This window comes from Bufo bufo, chromosome 1 (assembly GCF_905171765.1).
Source record: "Bufo bufo chromosome 1, aBufBuf1.1, whole genome shotgun sequence".
Lineage (NCBI taxonomy): Eukaryota > Metazoa > Chordata > Amphibia > Anura > Bufonidae > Bufo > Bufo bufo.
In genome coordinates this window covers 568,191,151-568,210,933 of record NC_053389.1, presented here as the reverse complement: position 1 = coordinate 568,210,933, position 19,783 = coordinate 568,191,151, and the positions used below count along the sequence as shown (strand labels likewise).

The window sequence follows — 19,783 nt, the reverse complement described above, 5'->3', positions numbered from 1 at the left end:
GACGCATGAATGTAGTCTTGCGCGTGCGCTGTGTCCCTGCAATACCAGCGCTGTGCCTGTTCCACTCCGCTATGCGGTATTGTTCAAAAGCTCAATGCTCAGGCACACGAGAGCCCTGGACATGCGAGAGACTACATTCAAGCAACCGGCAGTGAAGGAATCGGGCATCAATTAAACGCTTTGGGGGGGTAAAGGGGGCAGGGCGTGCTTGACTTCAGGCGAGAAAGCCGCTGCCCCCTTGACTTCAAGACTATCGCTTACATAGCGTGGCCAGTTGAATAAAAGTCTTTTTTTCAGACTTTTGCACAGAGAAGACACCGACACCTTTTTATAATCATGCTACAGGCTGCAATAAGGTACTGTCGGCGGTTTATATGCATTTTCTAGGTGACAGGTTCCCTTTAAGCAGTTAAAGCATTTTTACCGGCAAGGTATTGTAATTCAAGAAGGATATCCTCGTTTGAGACCGCTGCCATATCACCACCAGATCAGGAATACTGTATTATCCATAATGGTTGATTCACCTATTATTATAAAGTCTAGCACTGATCAGAGCGAACATTATGCAGCCAGAGTGTATTTCTCCAGCCTTTTCTGTAAGTTTATACAGATCAAGCATCATAGACTTACTATAGTCAGTTTCCATATACAACACTTTGCTTGTACTTCTGTGCCTCTGTAGTGCACCGGGAGCGCGGCGTGCAGCATGGAAAATGGAAATGCATTGAATTCAGTTCCTGGCAAGATGCTGTGCTGGTATATAGCAGCAATTCTAGTGGGTGAAGTTTAAAGGGGTTGTTTTCCGAAACATATTCTACATTTTTGTTTTTTATACCAGCACCTGGTTCTGAATCCTTTTTTATTTTGATGGAATTAAAAATTTAGTATAGCCAGTGAGCTATTCAATGAAATGCATCTGTATAGCGCCACCTGTTGTGGGTTCTTTTCCATATTTCGCTGAGCTGGTTGAATATGCTCAATTTAAATCTTCAACTGCCACCAGCCATATCTTCTGTTACAAGATGTGGCAGTTAGAGTCCATTCACATGTCCGCAAATGGTTCCGCATCCGTTCCGCAATATCGTGAACGGGTGCGGACCCATTCATTCTCAATAGGGCAGGAATGGATGCGGAGAGCATCCACATTTCCGGATCGCGGCCCCGCCAAAAATTAGAACATGTCCTATTCTTGTCCGCAATTGCAGACAAGAATAGGCAGTTCTATGGGGGGTGCTGGCCGGGTGTATTGCGGATCCGCAATACACTACGGACGTGTGAATGGACCCTTACAGGGAGAGAGCTGCAGCAGAAAGGACCTGTCCCCTGAGCTGCCAGGCAGAAGATAATCTAGCAGAGCAATAGGAGCAGTGAATGTGGAGATCTCTGGACCATGTGAGGTACAGGGCTGCATTGTTAGAAAGGTATTGTTATGCAGGCTCAGACTGGCCCACGGGGGTACAGGTGAATCCCACCCCCTGCACAAGTGGCACATAACACAGTAGGCTTACCGCACTACATACATATATTCCATGTACAGCACCTCAACCAGCCTATGTTCATATAAAAAAAACGTGATAGATTATTAAAGAAACTCCTCAGTTTATTATTATTATAGACACGATCAGAGCTGAGATGACTTCTAGGTATAGAGAAAAGCTACCAGTGTCCTCTTCTCCCCAGGACCTACCTTCTCAAAGGTGCTGCAGGGACCCCCATATTCAATCATCTGGTAGCATCTTGCTGCTGTGTGAGCAGGTTATATTTGAATGTATCCGTACGGTGGGTTCCCAAAATACATTTTAATGGTGGGCCCTAGGCACCCCAGTCCGACACTGTTTTATGTACTATATGATTTTAATTTTTTACATCAATCATGGCTTAACCCCTTTAAAGGGCTTACTGGGTTATAGCTATTGATGACCAATACCGTAACAGATGGGGGGCAGACACCTAGCACCCCCACTGATCTCTGTGCAGGGGCCATGCTGGCTTCATGCAGCTCAGGAACCTGGTAATCCCCTCTACATTCAGGTTCACACAGGGCAAATTTAGCGCAAAGGATTAATTTATTTTAGGCAAAATGTAACCTTACTAGGATAACAGACATTTTTTATGTGTTTTCCTGTATAGATCATACAAACAAGACATTAATGGAAACGCCCGAGCAATGATGAAACTAATGAATAGTGCCGATGGGGCCAAGCATTCTTTGTCCACCCTGGGAAGTGCCAATTGTTTTGTGGACTCGTTGCATGATGGCATTGATTTTGACTGCAGTGTTTCAAGGTAAGTTTAAATGGCAAGTATTCTTTTCCCTGTGAATTCTTGTCGGCAGCCTTCTAACCTACAGGGGTGTGTAGGAGTACTATAGGAGGTGTATCACTCGACACTGCACACACGAGCAGGACTTTGGGGAAACTTTAAGGACCAGCAGCAGTGTTGCCCTACTTCCCTAGCTTGGGACTGTGTTAAAGTTCTCAGCTTTCCTGGAACGGGACTGTACAGAGTGGATCTGTGGATGTAGGAACCTCCACTGAGCTGCATATCTTTGCATTATGCCATAACTTGGGTGTACCCCTTTAATTATGGACCTGAATGCTTCCTATTCAGCATTCCTATACTGTTTTGTAGTCTTCAAGGAAATGATTATGTTCTTAATGTTGCTGATCTTTCTTACAGGGCTCGTTTTGAGCTTATCTGTTCTGCCCTGTTCAATCAGTGCATTGATCCAATCCGAACCCTACTGGAACAAGTTGGTGTTAAAGCGACCGATGTGAATCAGGTTTGCATTTAGTTAGTATTAATGAAATATTCAAATGCATGTTATTTTACATACACCGCAACCTAGGGTGAAAATTATTTTCTGTTTCCTAGAAATAAAGGTGTTGTCAATTTGACAGGTGAAAAAAGGGCAATTGTGGGAACTCGGCCTTTAGGACAGTTGATCTGGATTGAGGCACACTATTCTCTCTCTATATCTTCATAAAAGCGTGATATGTAAAGTCCTATTCTAAAATGTGATTTCTGCACATTTTTAAATGAAAAATTATTGCTTGGTTTCCAAGCACAGGATCTATATGAGCAAAATATAACGTGTACATAACCAGTTGGGTAATCCTGTTTTGGTACTAAGTAGAGATGAACAAGTTTCTTAAAATGTATTATGTGTGAAAATTTTCGAGTCTAAATCGATTCTACACAAATCAGGTAGAGGGGGGTGAGAGAGGTAGAGATGCTAATCTGCATATATTTTTCCTAGAAGCCAGAGAAGAATTTCCTGGCCTACAATACTTCTCAAGCATACTAGGCACTCACACTCTCTCTCATTATGGAATCGCCCAGAACCCCAATAAAGGCCTCTCAGCTAGTTAAGCTAATTATCTCTGCTCTGATAAAGGGTAATCACCCGGAAAGAGCTGTGTGCAGATGAGATGCTGGCTTAGGTGTTATCCAAGTTATGCTTTAAGGTGTGTTCAAAAGGCTGAGCTTTGCTGCCCTATTTTTATTTATTTTTTCTCAGAAGTTCCTGTACAGGTAGCTATCTCATCATCACAGGCAGGATTACAATAACAGATTTTATATATTTATATACACACACACAGCACATTTTTCGGTATATAAGACGCACCGGACTGTAAGATACACCTAGGATTTGGAGGAGGAAAATAACAAAAAAAAATGCTTCCATCAGACCTCAGAGCAAACCCTCAAATCAGATCCTCATTCTTCATCAAATCCCCAAATCAGACTCCCATTCTGCATTACACCCCAAAATCAGATCCCCAGGCTCCATCAGCTTTAGATCAGACTCCCCAACCTCAGGTCAGACCCATCCCCCCTGTCTCCATCAGCCTCAGATTGGACCCCCCTGTCTCCATCAGCCTCAGATTGGACCCCCCTGTCTCCATCTGCCTCAGATTGGACCCCCCCCTGTCTCCATCTGCCTCAGATTGGACCCCCCCCCTGTCTCCATCAGCCTCAGATTGGACCCCCCCCCTGTCTCCATCAGCCTCAGATTGGACCCCCCTGTCTCCATCTGCCTCAGATTGGACCCCCCCCCCCCTGTCTCCATCTGCCTCAGATTGGACCCCCCCCCCTGTCTCCATCTGCCTCAGATTGGACCCCCCCCCCTGTCTCCATCTGCCTCAGATTGGACCCCCCCCCTGTCTCCATCAGCCTCAGATTGGACCCCCCTGTCTCCATCAGCCTCAGATTGGACCCCCCTGTCTCCATCAGCCTCAGATTGGACCCCCCTGTCTCCATCTGCCTCAGATTGGACCCCCCTGTCTCCATCTGCCTCAGATTGGACCCCCCTGTCTCCATCTGCCTCAGATTGGACCCCCCTGTCTCCATCTGCCTCAGATCAGACATTACAAAAAAAAAAAACTTGCATTGCTTGTTCCGGATGGTGCTGCAGATCCAGGACACACTGCCCCATCACTTCTTCTGGGTCCTGCTGTGTACTGTGACGTGACGGTGCACAGCATCAGTGCGCACCTACGTGTACTACATCCTGCCGCTGTGCACGGTCAGGACACCAAAGCAGGACCAAGGAAGGCGAGTACAGCAGCGCAGCTCTGTCCGTGCCTCCCGTATGCTAATGACCACTTCCACTGTGTCTTATAGTCTGAAAAATAGTGCAAAACACCCGCCACCTCAGCATTAACCTAAAATATATAAACTACTTCAGTTAAACTCTTTAGTCTAAGCATGTTTTTTTGTTGTAACTGATAAATCCTTTGTTCTGTTGTAGGTAGTTTTATGTGGTGGGTCAGCTCGCATTCCTAAACTGCAGCAGTTAATTCGGGATTTATTTCCTGATGTGGAACTGCTCAGTAGCATACCGCCAGATGAGGTGATTCCTATTGGAGCTGCTATACAAGCTGGAATTCTACTGGGCAAAGAAAATCCATCTATGGAAGCAGACACCATTACTATTGAGTGCTCTGCCAGCGACATACTGGTTAAGGTTTGTAGATATAACGCGCACAAGGAAAGAATACAAGGATAAATGATCTACGTTGCAGTTTTGCCCTGTTACATAGTAGTACCTACTGGTGTAAGACTGCCCATTCACATTAGAATAACATGGGTGGATAATGCCAATACTAGCAGGCCAACAATCTAATGTGTATGGGACTTGTATAGAGCTCTATTCACACTATGTATTCATTATTGAGGTCAATTGTTGATGTGAATCTGTGTTTTCATTGGTTTGTAGTCTGATCATCTTGACTTGCGGCTATGTAGAATAAGAACCCGGTCAAACAGTAGCATGTACCACAACTTCTTGGACATGTTATACTCCTGTTATACTCCTATTTTTCTGGGATTTTAATGTTGAATTATTATTATTATTATTATTATTATTATTAAAGCCCCAGTCATTCCAAGAAGTTGTACATATGAAAAGGAGTGTACATACATAATATGAAACAATTGCAGTAAGCATGAACTAGACGAGTTACAAACTGGTATAGGAGAGTGGACCCTTCCCACGGGGGTTTACAATCTACAAGGATATAGTATGTATTCATGACTTATCGGTAGGATTCTAACTCTCGTCACCCCCACCGAGCTGCGAGCTCTTTATTACTAGGCACAGTGCCATAAGATCTGTACTGGCTACGCATGGTACTGTTTGTAGCTCTGTCCCATTCACTTGAGTGGAACGGGGCTGAAGTACCAGTAATGGCTGCCCCCACCCTTCCTGGTAAGCAGCACTGTAGTCTCTTCGAACAGTTGGTTGGTGAGAGTGCCAGGTAGAGATGAGCGAATTTCATATTTTGAAATTCGTTCACTCTTCGTTTGGTGGTAAAAGCAGAATTGCGTTATGGATTCCGTTACCATGGACCATAACGCAATTCTATAATGGAATGCCTTTAGAGACATTCCGTTAGTCCTTTCGTAATAATAGAAGTCTATGGGCTGCAAAACGGATTCGGGGGAGTCCTCTCCTGCGTAACGGAAACGGGACGGATCCGTTATGCAGGCCATAGACTTCTATTATGACGGAACGAATAACGGAATGCCTCTAAAGGCATTTTGTCATAGAATTGCGTTATGGTCCGATTTACTACCAAACGAAGTGTGAACGAATTTCATAACATGTAATTCGCTCATCTCTAGTGCCAGGCGTTGAAACCACACCAGTCCTCAGTATTAAAATTATAATGGAAGCTGTTCTGCGAGGCTGTCCTACTGAAAACAGGAATCCTGGAAATTAGAATCTGCACTTTGTGAAGATATGCTGTTTATAAAGAGTGTGCAGCATGGACCACAGGAGGTCCCTAATACAGTACCTATCCAACATGGCAAAACCAACTAAATACAGGCAGCCTAGTGTGAAATGATATAAGGCTTACTTTATGATCACTTACAGTAGTATTAACCGTCCATTCCATGCGTGTCTTTACAGGAAGCTGATGAGTCGGGAGCTGAGAAGTTCTCCGTTTTGCTGCCATCGGGTACCCCACTTCCCGCCCGTAGACAACACTTATTACAAGCACCTGGAAGCTTTACCTCCGTTTGCTTGGAACTATATGAATCCGTTAAAAAACCAAGTACATCAGAAAACTCCAAATTTGCACAAGTAAGATATTACTGCGGTTTAGGTCCAGAAATTAAAAGAAAATGCTTACCCTCTCACGTGGTACCGCACAGACATGAGTGTCCTCGTTCCTCTCAGGGAAACCGAAGGAAACTGTGTCCGCTCAGTCCACAACTATACCACAAAAACCCAGAATAATCCTCTGGGACGTGAGGTTTTTAAAACTCCATTTTTTCTTTATTCAAGATGCATTAAAACATCCAAGAAGCATATAGGACATATCCGAAACGCGTGTCTGCCGATATGTTTTGTTTTTAATGCGTCTTGAATAAAGAAAATATGGAGTTTTAAAGACTGAGTGCCAGAGGATTATTCCAGAGTTTGGTAATATATTAAGTCCAGACCTGTTAGGCATTCGTGACTCATCCTGTGCCTATGCCAAAAATGTGGAGGGTGAGAATACCCTTTTAATAGGAGGTTCAGTTTCCTTTCCACCCTATTTATCACCGGTAGTAGAATGAATATCCAGCAGATGTGGTATGCTATAGGTAACGTGTAATATTATTCTTTTTTGTTCACAGATTGTACTTAAAGATCTACAGAAGAAAGATAATGGTGTTCATGACATACTGACTGTACTTACAATGAAAAGGTAACTTACCGATACTAATTGCTGCAACTTACCTGTGCACTCTATGACGATGATAAAGGTGATGCAAGCATATATGGCACCTGACTGCTCAGTCTAGTGATTGGCAACTGTCACATGGATGTATGGCACGGTAAAGGGACTAGTGGAGGCTTTAAGCAGCAGTGAACTTTTTTAACTTTTTTTTACATTTCCTGCAGTAAGTTTAATAAATTTAACTCTCAGACAACTTTTTTAGGAATATCTGCAAAATTGCTTCATTTTTTATTTTAGATCCATTCGTGCAATAAGTAGCTGCATTGAGGAGAGAGGATTTAAGGCTACTTTCACACTTGCGGCAGGACGGATCCGACCGGCTGTTCACCCTGTCGGATCTGTCCTTCTGCTATTTCGCCGGACCACCACTCCGTCCCCATTGACTATAATGGGGACGGGGGTGGACCTCCGGCGCAGCATGGCAGTGCACGGCGATATGCCGCCGGACTAAAAATCCTGCATGTCCGGCGGCCTCTCGCCGCGAACTGCCGTGCTGTGCCGGAGCTCCGCCCCCGCCCCCATTATAGTCAATGGGGACGGAGCGGCGGCACGGCGAAATAGCGAAGGACGGATCCGACAGGGTGAACAGCCTGTCGGATCCGTCCTGCCGCAAGTGTGAAAGTAGGCTAAGAACTTCAAAAAAGAAACCTGGCAGCAATTGAAAAATTGACAGGATCCACTGTCAGACATGTAATTTCTATGGCCAGCTGTACCTTCTTTCAAGACTGGTGGAGATGTTGCCATTTGTAGGGTCATACTTGGTCTAAAGTATAGTTCTGGTAGTAAGTATCCAGCATCTGGTGTAAATCACAGGCCCCGCTTACATGTTTTGCAGCTGCTATGATTTAAAAGGGGATGTCTCACTTCAGCAAGTGACATTTATCATGTAGAGAAAGTTAATACCAGGCACTTACTAATGTATTGTGATTCTCCATATTGTCTCCTTTACTGGCTGGATTCATTTTTTCATCACATTATACACTGCTCATTTCCATGGTTACAGACCACCCTGCAATCCATCAGCTGTGCCCGTGCTTGCACACTATAGGAAAAAGAGCCAGCTTCTCTGGTGGCTGGGACTATGAGAGCACATATAAGCTGGTGCTTTTTCCTATAGTGTGCAAGCACAACCACCTTTGCTGGATTGCAGGGTGGTCGTAACCATGGAGAACAAGCACTGTATAATATAATGAAAAAATAAATCCAGCCAGAAAAGGAAGCAATATGGATAATAACAATACATTAGTAAGTGCCTTGTATTAACTTCCTCTACATAATAAACGCTATTTGCTGAAGTGCAACAACCCCTTTAAGGCTCCAGTTAGCTTGAAACTTGTTTTTTAAGTCTCCTAGTATGTGTCTTATGAAATAATGTCAATTAGTTTTTACACAGAGTGCTGGATGATACTTCCTACCTTTTGGATGTACTGCGACCTAGGAGCCATCCCTGTTTTGATCCTTGCATCTTAGTTTTTTAACCTAAAGCCAACCATACACTTAACGGGGTTGTGTTTTTTCAAGCATTGGTGGCATATAGCTAGGATATGCCACCAATGTGTGATGGCTGCGGCTTTCACCTCTAGTACCCACAGCTATCTCTGAAACGGAGCCCACAAAGTGAAGGAAAGCGGACCGCGCATGCGCCACCAGTGCTGAATATAGCCAAATATAGCTCAACTGTTTTCAGAAGTCCCATAGAAATTAATGTGAAGCGCACCGCACAAGCGCGGCCACTGCTCCATTCGCTTTTATGGGCAAACATCTAATGTGTATGGGCAACTTAAGAGGAGCTGGTGAGCTGAGCTGTCCTGTATTGTCCTCTGTGAAGCATTTTACTGCCGCTTGCGTTGCCTTTTTCTCTTGAATTTTTTTTTTTTATCTATGTGAGCTATATATTTTACTTCTGTGATCTTCAGTGGGATTTTCCTTAGCTGCCCAATGTTTATGGGACTGTCATGGGGTTAAAGGGGGAATGATTCTACAATCTGACACCCCAATTTTGGACCATTATCTTCAGTAATACATGAGCAGACCTGCAGATACGGAGTCCAGAGCACTATTTTATTTTACATATTATACAATATTACTTTATTTTCCTACTGCCACCGCTGTTCCCTCGTCAAAGTTGGGCTGAAATACACAGTATGGACTGCAGTGCTGCTCTAACATAATGGTGAGCACATGTGCGCATGCACAGTAGTCCTGACCATGTGTTTCACAAAAATAGTGATCTGGACTCCAGTGAAGTGACGGAGCCAGCAGTGTTGCACATGCGTAGTACGCATACTGAGGCCGATGCCCATACTATATGCTGTGAGGAGCCAGACAGCAGGGAGGTGATGTCGCGGGCACACGGGGGAGGTACTGTCTGCAGTACTACGCATATTACTGTAGATAACGGTCCACAATTGGGGTGATAGTTTCCCTTTAATGATGTAAACTAGTGTATGATTATTATGTTATTCTTTTATCTACAGGGATGGCTCATTGCATGTAACATGCACGGACAAAGACACTGGAAGGTCAGAAATGATCACCCTTGAAGATTCATCTTAGTGCAAGGATCAGTTATAGACATTGGTGGCAGTGTTGTGTACAGTCCGAATCTAAAAAGAAACCAGCCTATCCTTTCATGATTTACTTCTTCATAGAGTCTTTGATTTATCCCTTTTTGTTGCTTTTCAGTACAGCATTGTCGACAATATTATATATGTTCAGATCAGTCGGTATAGCCATCCAAAAGCATATCCAGTATTTCCGTATTCAGAGCTTCATGCAGACCTTTAGTCTGTACGCCTCTCATTCGCCTGGTGTGCTCGCCCATACCGCATATTGACTGTTTTGTCTCATAGAGCATGTTTGACATGTAAGGTGATTATGGTAGGTAGAATTTATCAAAACTGTTGCAAACGTCAAGTGGAGGAGATGACCATAGCGGCCAAGCCTGGTCACTGCCTTAAAGGGATTATCCCATGATCGATGTAAAAAATGAAAATCAGACCTCATCTAGTACATGACAACCTTTTCTAACAAAGCTAGAACCAGCCCTGTACCTCACATGGATCCAGAGATCTCCCCATTCGCTGCTCCAAATGTTCTGCTAGATATATTTGATGCTGGCAGAGGGCATGTCCTTTCTGCTGCATCTGGTGGCAGTCCAAAGATGGAACTGAGCATGTCCTTCAATCTCAGACAGCAGGACAGACAAATTAGAAAAAGCGCAAACAGCAGGAGGCGCTATACAGATAGATTTCATTGAATAACTCAGTAGTTGTAATACATTTAATTAGATGCAATTACAAAGTACTCGGCTCCAGGTGCTGGTTTCAAAATTGTCGAATATTTTTTGTGGGAGGATTTTTAGAAATATAAGCACTGGAATTTGGCTGCTAGGGGTAAACACTCCAGTTCTTTGCACTAGTTTTGATATATCTGCAAAATCCACTATATCAAAGTAGGCTTTTACCTATTATTTGGCAAATGTATATACATTTGGGTTTACTGTAATACCATTGCAAAGTAACATTATAACTCCTCTACGGTTTTGATATATTGTGTTGTGTTTTTTGAATTGCAAAGCAGTACGTGTAAAAAAAAAAAAAAAATCCAAATATCCTGGTTATTTTCTGTGTACTGTCAAAATTAGTGCAATCGGTCACCGTATGTATACCCTTTGAATGGGGTCCCAGGGCATACATTTTCAAAAGGTAGGAAATGGTATGAAATCCTAAAAACACACCCATTTAGTCCCTCTTTACTCCAGTGCCACCGGCCCTGTGGTCCCTGCCAATCAGTGGCCTCAGTGGTCTTGTCTATATTAGTAGCACTAGAGTGCTGAGGTTAGTAATTGGCTTCAGTGGTCACGTGGTTAAATTGTAAATAATCAGCTTCATGATTAGTATACAGAGACCAGCGGTAACCATAGATCCGTGGCGGCAGAGCACTAAAACAAATTACCACTCACAGCCCCTTCATAATAATGATATGTAACAATATTGACGTGAAAGCTCTATCTCCATATCTACTTGGACAACCAGATACTGTACATGGGTCCTGTAGTGTGTAGCTTAAACATTTGGCCTATATAAGGAATGCTACCATGCTGTTGTGCAGTCAGACTTTGTTTAAAACATACCTTTGGTATTCCTTTGTGGTTTTCTATCTCCACGGTGTGCTGCCCCATTGGGTCCCCATCCAGTCTGCAAAAAATGCGGATCGGATGCAGACAAAAAACATGGTCGTGTGCATGAGCCCTTAGGGCCCAAGCGTGCCCATTTAGTGAGCCCATTCACAGAGCCCAGTACCTCCCCCGTGCACTCCTAACTGCCTGCGACATCACTGACGCCCTCTACTGGTGACGTTGGCTCCTCACAACATATAGTATGGGCATCAGCCTCTGTATGCTTACTACGAATGTCCAACACTGCTGGCTCCGTCCCTTCAAAACCGTGGCGCTCCCACAGTGATGATACCAACCGCGCTGAGCATGCGCCCACCCCCCCTGCCTGGGCAGGCAACCAGTCCTGCCAATTCCAAGACAGGTTGCTGGCAGCTAATTTAAATCATTCCCAGAGAACCTTTAAGGGCGAGACCTAATTTGGTACTTAGGATAACAGCATTTATGTTTGTCATTATCACATTTCAGAAGCCATGACTTTCTCGTTGACAGAGCTATTTGAGGGCTTATTTTTTGCCTTATTGTTGTTTCCATTGGGGCCTTTATTGGGTACTAAAAAAACTATTTCATTGCTTTTTATTATGTTTTTTGGAGGGTGGAATGAACACAAGACAGTCTTGTCATTTCTTTTATTTTTTTTACACTATTCACTGCACAGTATAAAAAACATGATCATTATATTGTATGGGTCATTACAGATGTTGCAATAGCAATTATGTGTAGGTTTTCTTTATTTTTGTATGTTTTTCACATAAATGTGTTTGCCGGCAGCAAGTCATATTTTTTTTTCTATGTCCCACTAGGAGACTTGAACATGCATTCTTCTGATTGATCATGTAATACTTCTGTATTCCAGTGCATTAAGATAGTTACTGCAATCAGTGGTGTACTTAGAGAAGTAAGGGCCCCGATAGCAAGGATCAAACCAGGCCCCCCACACAGGACAGAAGAGTTTCTGCTTAAACCCCTTTTCAATGACCCTTGGGCCATTTTTCCACTGCTTCATTTCCTAAAAGTTGTTCCTTTAATGCAGGGTTTCTCAACTCCGGTCCTCAGGGCCAACCTACCGGTCAGGATTTGACAATATCCCACAGAATTAATACCTGTGGTAAGTCCTGATGCATGGACACTAATTATATCACCTCCTCAATACTAAGGAAATCCTGAAAACATGACTGGTAGGTGGGTCCCAAGGACCGGAGTTGAGAAAGCCTGCTTTAGAGGGTAGAGCCCTGACCAAGTTTTCACCCCCAGTAGAAGAGGAGATGATCGCAACTGGGCCCCCTCTTGCCCAAAGCAGTTGCATGGTCTGCCGCTAGATACGCCCCTGGCGGTAATCATGACAGGCAGGGCTTAATAGGTGTCTCTACATGGCAGGCTTAGTGCTATATTTAGGCCTATGCCATAGCAAGCCCTCTGCACGCCACAATTTCATTGCGGGGGGGTTGGCTGAGGGGGTAAGAGAGGGAGCTTCCTCCTCTCTAACCAATTTGATGCTGCAGTCAGCATTGCCTATGGCATGTAAGGGGATAAACTGATGGAATGGGAGTTAACTCTGATCCCGGCAGTGACAGCTGTATAATACAGCTGGTAAACTCAGGTCATGGTGCAGGCACAGCTCCTGAGCCCACCCCATCACAACAAGTGGTTGAACATACCACCTATCATAGTGTGCTGATTAAAGAGAATATTAATACCTCATGCGCTATAGGCAGATTAGCAGGAAAGGGTCCACTGGGCATTCCTGAACCACTGAAGACTCCTGGAAACCAGCCCTTAACCCTCCATTGTGCAACTTGTGTGGGGTCAGCTTAAAGGGGTTGTGCAGTGGGTTTATATAGATGGTCTATCGTCAGGATAAGTCATCAATATCAGGTCGACAGGGGTCTGACACCTCCACCAGTCAGCTGTTTGAAGAGGTCGTGGCAAGATTACACCATTGTAGTGTAATTACATGTGCTTTTCCCATTCAAGTCAATGGGGAGAGCAGCTCCAATTATTCTGTGCCGTCTCTACAACTGAGACGAAACGCAGTGTAATCTTGAAGATGAAGCAACGCTATCCTGAGGATAGATCAGCAATATAAACCCACTGCACAACCTCCGGTAAAGCTTCTTCACTAATTGCCTGGAAGGTATGTGGATGTGCATTTCATGTAAGTTTCATGAAAAAAACATGTCTGCACAGTTGACAAGTGGTTCTCTTCCTGTGGCATTTAGGGATAACCAATCTGCATTTTACTTTCATTGGTTTCTGTATGTAATAGTCTCGTGCTGGACATGCATTAGGAATTTCCGGATTTGTCCTCCAGGGTCTGTCGGTGATAGTTGTTTCCCTAGTGGACAATTCCTTAAATTGCAATGAGGGAAGAATCATTCTGTGATCGGCGGATTGCTGGGATACAGATCTGTCCTGCATGAACAACTTTTCAACTACAGCATCTGACAACGGTGGAGGAAATCCAACATGGCAGATCAGCTGGAATGTGCATGGGGATGGCACGTGACATGAAAATGTGCTGATGGTAGGCAGAACATGGTCTAAATCTGCCAGTGTATGGCCACCATAATGGGTAAGCATTGCCTTCATTCCACAAATAAAAAGTGTTAGGCCTCTTTCACACGGGCGTGTGCACCCCGTTGCCGTATTGCGGACCTGCAATACACGGGTGCTGTTCCGTGGGCATTCCACATCACGGATGCAGACCCATTCACTTGAATGGGTCCGGAGATGCGGAATGGTACGGAACAGAACCCTACGGAGTGCTTCAGTGGGGTTTCGTCCCGTACTTCTGTTCCGCAAAAAAATAGAACGTGTCCTATCTTTTTTGCGGAATGGCCGGATCGCGGACCCATTCAAGTGAATGGGTCTTGATCCGCTGCGGCTGCCCCACGGACTGTGCTCGTGCATGGTCGTGCCCACAGTACGACCATGGGGCACACACGCCCGTGTGAAAGAGGCCTTAGGCTTTTCTGAGTCAAATAAGGCAATGGGGACGCAATCAATAACAACGGTACTACTGCGCAGACACACACAATAAAAAAAAAACACGCAGGCTTTCAGGACTTATACATTTTATTTCCTTTTCCAATAAATTCAAGAAAAATTGCATAATGTGAATCTTTCCTCACTTAATGCTGTTTTAAGGTATATGTTTTACTTAAAGATATCACCACCGGTACCCACTTACCTCTGTCCATACCACTCAGGCAAGTAGTTTATAATCCAACTCTGTGTCCTGAGACCCATTTTCCTCTTATGTATTGATACTGGCTAACAGCCCTGCACACGACCATGACCCTGCGAGATATAGATACCTTCAGTCTGTATTCCGCACTCTTCTCACTCTCATCAATAAATGTCAAGACCATGATTAAGACATTGTGGAATGGCCATCTGGATCCACATGTTCATGGCCACCATAGAAATGAATGGGTCAGTGTGCTAGAACACAGGTGAAAAATGTGATTGTGTGAATGAGACCTTAATGAGAATTAAAAGTGCACAAGAGAAGTGCCATGAGAGGACCAGTTCTGCCACAAAACACTGGATGTGCCATAAAAGTGGTGTAAAACACAAATGGAGTCCTTTATCAGACTGGTGTAAAGTAGAACTGGCTTAGCTGCCCCTAGCAACCAATCGGATTCCACCTTTCATTGTTGATAGCTCCTTTGGAAAGTGAAAGGCGAAATCTGATTGGTTGCTATGGGCAACTAAGACCGTTCTACTTTACACCAGTCTGATAAATGACCCCCCAACCTCCGGCACTCCCAGGATGCTCCATTGGGAGTTGTGAGAACAGCTGAGCATGTTTGCATGATGGGAGTTGTAGTTTCACAGCAGCTGGGGTGCCGAAGGTTGCTGATCCCTGCTGTGGGGTGTCCAGTCACTGAGAAAAAGCAGTTGTGTGCATCAGTCATGAAAGAGGTCTGGTTTAGGGCAAATTCATACATGTTGTGAAACCTGCATATCTTCATTGGGGGGGAAGCTGCTACAGAGATATTTACACCAAGAAATTCATTAATGGAATAATATTTTGTCATTTGTCCACTGCAAAAAATACTGCACTTAAATACTCAACACAGGTCTGAAGCAAATAGGCTACAAAATCTGCAAAAGGTAAATCTTCACGTAAGGTGTTAAAGGGGTTGTGTCACTTCAGCAAGTGGCATTTATCATGTAGATAAAGTTAATACCAGGCACTTACTAATGTATTGTGATTCTCCATATTGCTTCCTTTACTGGCTGGGTTCAATTTTCTATCACATTATATACTGCTTGTTTCCATGGTTACAGACCACCCTACAATCCATCAGTGGTGGTCATGCTTGCACAATATAGGAAAAAGCACCAGCCTATGTGCGCTCCCACGGTCCCGGTCACCAGATAGGCTGATGCTTTTTCCTATAGTGTGCAAGCACGACCACCACTGATGCATTGCAGGGTGGGCTGTAACCATGGAAACGAGCAGTGTATAATGCGATGGAAAATGAATCCAGCCAGCAAGGCAAGCAATATGGATAACAACAATACATTAGTAAGTGGCTTGTATTAACTTTCTCTACATGATAAATGCCACTTACTGAAGTGACACAACCCCTTTAAGTCTCTTTCACACTAGTTATGGAACGTGTCCGTCTCTTCAGTGAAACACGGATGATTTCCCATGCAAGTTAAATTGGTGTTATCTGCAGTTGTGTTGTTTCCATTTCTTCCATCTGCTTTTCATCCATATTTTCATACATGTAAAAAAAAATACTTGAAAAATGACACACAGCATCTCCTAACAACCATAGGTGAAAGATGGACTGCACATGTTTGCCGTTCATTGGCCTATTGACTTGAATGGACCAGGCAATTTTTCCTGAATGTAGAGATGGTCGGTGATAAATAGTGCTCATGTGCATATAACCATTGGAATGAATGGGTCAGAGCCAGAGGCTGTTGGGCTACTTTCACATCTGCGCTTTCCCTTTCCACTATTGAGATCCGTCATAGGATCTCAATAACAGGCGAAAACGCTTCAGTTTTCTCCCCATTAATTGTTAATGGGGGACAAAACTGAACTGCACAAAATGCATTCCCTTCCGTTTGGCTGCGTTCCCATGGCGGACAGAATAACGCTGTACGTAGCGTTTTTCTGTCCGCAATGTGGTGCGGAGCAAGACGGATCCGTCATGGCACACAATGTAAGTCAATGGTGATGGATCCGTTTTCTCTGGCACAATAGAAAACGGATCCGTCCTCCATTGACTTTCAGTGGTGTTCATGACGGATCCGTCATGGCTATGTTAAAGATAATACAACCGGATCCGTTCATAACGGATGCAGACGGTTGTACTATGACGCAAGCGTTTTTCCTGATCCAAGACGGATCCAGCTAAAATGCTGGTGTTAAGTAGCCCAAGTTGTAAGGATGGCATGCATCAGGACGGAAACATTGCTCTGCATGATGGCAGCTTTTTCTGGACTGAACACTGCTCCTTTGACCTCAACTCACAGCATTATTATGACTTCCGATGCTGCAAGTTCCTGCCTGACTATAGGGCTGCTGTACTGTACTTACAACATTATATGAAATATAATATTGTAGACGTGAGGTCAGACAGGAACTCACAGCATTGTAAGCCATCGCAATGCTGAGAGTTCAAGTGAGAGGAGCAGTGTTTGGTTCGGGAAATGTGGTTATCACATGAACCTGCTTTCCTGAACCGAACACACCATGTGAAAATAACCCTAGGGTTGTGCAGGTAATATCTGCTTCACATGACGTCATCGGCTCTGGAAACACAGTCCGGGTGCTGGCCAGTCTCAGGCTGATATTGGCTCCCCTGAACTAACTGTATCATAGTGATTTAGGATACAGTCCGTCTCAATCTGACATGAGTACATTACAATAGCGCCGCCGTCAGATAGCCTCATCACTATGATACGGTCAGTTCGCGCTAGTTGGAGCCACGGTTGGCCCAGGAGATGCAGCTGACACAGGGACCATGTTTCCCAGGCTGATCAGTTATGTGAATCAGACCGAATACAGCACAAGTTGCATCTGAGTTAATAAAGGGAATTCCTTAAAGCAGAGGTCCCCAACCTTTTTTTGCACCAAGGACCAGTTTCATGCAAGACAATTTTCCCAGGGACCGGGTAGGGTGGGGGCTGATTCACGTGCATAACAAAACACAAGGTGCATATTAAAATATAGGGGCTTAGGGGGTGCTGGTCGGCGCTGACTGATTCACGTGCATAACAAAATATATAACACTATATAAACTGACTAGGGTCTCTGCTGCACTGTACCATATTTTTCACCCTATAAGACGCACCTAAGTTTTAGAGGAGGACAATAAGAAAAAAATATTTTCCATTACACCTCAGGTCAGGCCAGCAGACCACAATGCCTCAGATTAGCCCCCCATGTCAGCCAGCCATCAGACCCCCCCATGTCAGACAGCAATCAGCGCAAATAAAGTAAAAAATAAAAACCCCTCCCCTGCTCCTCACCACCGCGATCCTCTTCATCCTGCTGTCGGCTGTGTATCGCAGGCGTGGGAAACATTGTGAGGTCATAGCCGAGGACCAGGAAGCGGTGAGTACAGATCCTTCACCGCTTCCTGGTCCTCCGGTACTAATGAAGCGCTTCATTAGTACCGCGTTAAAGACGGCCCTGATTGCCGCAGCCCAGCAAACAATCTTACAGGCCCCAGTCCTGGGTTGGGGACCGCTGCCTTAATGGGCTTCTCTGAGAGTAGTGGGTTTTTAGGAAGTGCCCGCAGCCTGCCTCTCTAAACAGAAGATTCATACTTACCTACCCCCCACTACTCGGGTCCTCCACTGTGTCCATGTTCCTTTCCCCGCAATGGTGACAGCTGGCGCAGAGTGGGCATGATCACATTTAGCTGCAGCCAATGACCAGCTTCAGCGGTGATGCGCTGCTTTTGGCCAAAAAGGGACACTTACGGCTCATTGTGTAAAAGATCCAATCTCTGGATGCGTTGGACCATGGCTGCAGCCAGTGAATGGTTGAGCAGCATTCACAGCCATTTCCTGCCATGTCAAGACAGTAGCAAGAAGTGGGGTGCATCAGGGACCTGTTCTTTCGTAATTGCAAAACTAGAGAAACGATTAGGTGGGTATACGTTTTTTTGTTTTGTTTTTTTAACAGCATGTGCAGCCTCTGTGCTGGAGTACCGCTTTAAATATTCACTCAAGAAATCTTCTAAGGCTACTTTCACACTAGAAGAAAATCACAGAAATAAGCTAATAATGCACTTAGTAAAGTAGATGCAAGCATTATACACTGCTCAAAAAAATAAAGGGAACACAAAAATAACACATCCTAGATCTGAGTTAATTAAATATTCTTCTGAAATACTTTGTTCTTTACATAGTTGAATGTGCTGACAACAGAATCACACAAAAATAAGAAAATGGAAATCAAATTTTTCAACCCATGGAGGTCTGGATTTGGAGTCACACTCAAAATTAAAGTGGAAAAACACACTACAGGCTGATCCAACTTTGATGTAATGTCCTTAAAACAAGTCAAAATGAGGCTCAGTAGTGTGTGTGGCCTCCACGTGCCTGTATGACCTCCCTACAACGCCTGTGCATGCTACTGATGAGGTGGCGGACGGTCTCCTGAGGGATCTCCTCCCAGACCTGGACTAAAGCATCTGCCAACTCCTGGACAGTCTGTGGTGCAACGTGACGTTGGTGGATAGAGCGAGACATGATTTCCCAGATGTGCTCAATTGGATTCAGGTCTGGGGTAGTGATGAGCGGCAGGGGTCATATTCGAATTTGTGATATTTCGCGAATATTTTGTAGAATATTCGTCGAATATTCGCAAATTCGAAAACTCGCGATTTTTTTTAATCGAAAAATCAGAAAGGTAATGATTGTGTAATATGCGAATTTTCGTAATTCGAATTTTCGGATTTGAATTTTTAGTGCGAATTTTCAACTTACAACTATTAGACAAAAAAGATTATAGCACTATATTAGCTAAATTGCTCTATATTCGATTTTTTTCGAATATTCGCTATATTGCTATAACTTTGTTTTTTCGAATATTCGTAATATTCTAAAACAAGAATATATAGCAATATAGCGAATATTCGAAAAAAAAAACGAATATAGAGCAATTTAGCTAATATAGTGCTATAATTTTTTTTTTATAGTTGTAATTTTTTTCAAATCTGAACTTCAGATGAGAAAAAAATTACAACTATTAGACAAAGAAGATTATAGCACTATATTAGCTAAATTGCTCTATATTCGTTTTTTTCGAATATTCGCTATATTGCTATAACTTCGTTTTTTCGAATATTCGTAATATTCTAAAACAAGAATATATAGCAATTTAGCGAAT

General features: G+C 43.9%; 1 protein-coding gene across 2 annotated transcripts in view; it reads left to right on the top strand.

The window, feature by feature from the left end:
• Positions 1-19,783, top strand: part of HSPA14 (heat shock protein family A (Hsp70) member 14) — a 46,050-nt gene that overhangs the window by 19,331 nt on the left and 6,936 nt on the right. The window contains exons 9-14 of one of the 2 annotated variants that reach the window (XM_040413146.1): positions 2,131-2,286; positions 2,680-2,782; positions 4,754-4,969; positions 6,419-6,592; positions 7,132-7,202; positions 9,713-9,826. In XM_040413146.1, coding sequence (XP_040269080.1) covers positions 2,131-2,286; positions 2,680-2,782; positions 4,754-4,969; positions 6,419-6,592; positions 7,132-7,202; positions 9,713-9,791 — 799 coding nt within the window. In that variant the 3' untranslated portion in view covers positions 9,792-9,826. Of the gene's footprint in view, positions 1-2,130; positions 2,287-2,679; positions 2,783-4,753; positions 4,970-6,418; positions 6,593-7,131; positions 7,203-9,712; positions 10,824-19,783 lie in introns of those variants that run through there. The other variant, XM_040413145.1, reaches the window with a different exon arrangement.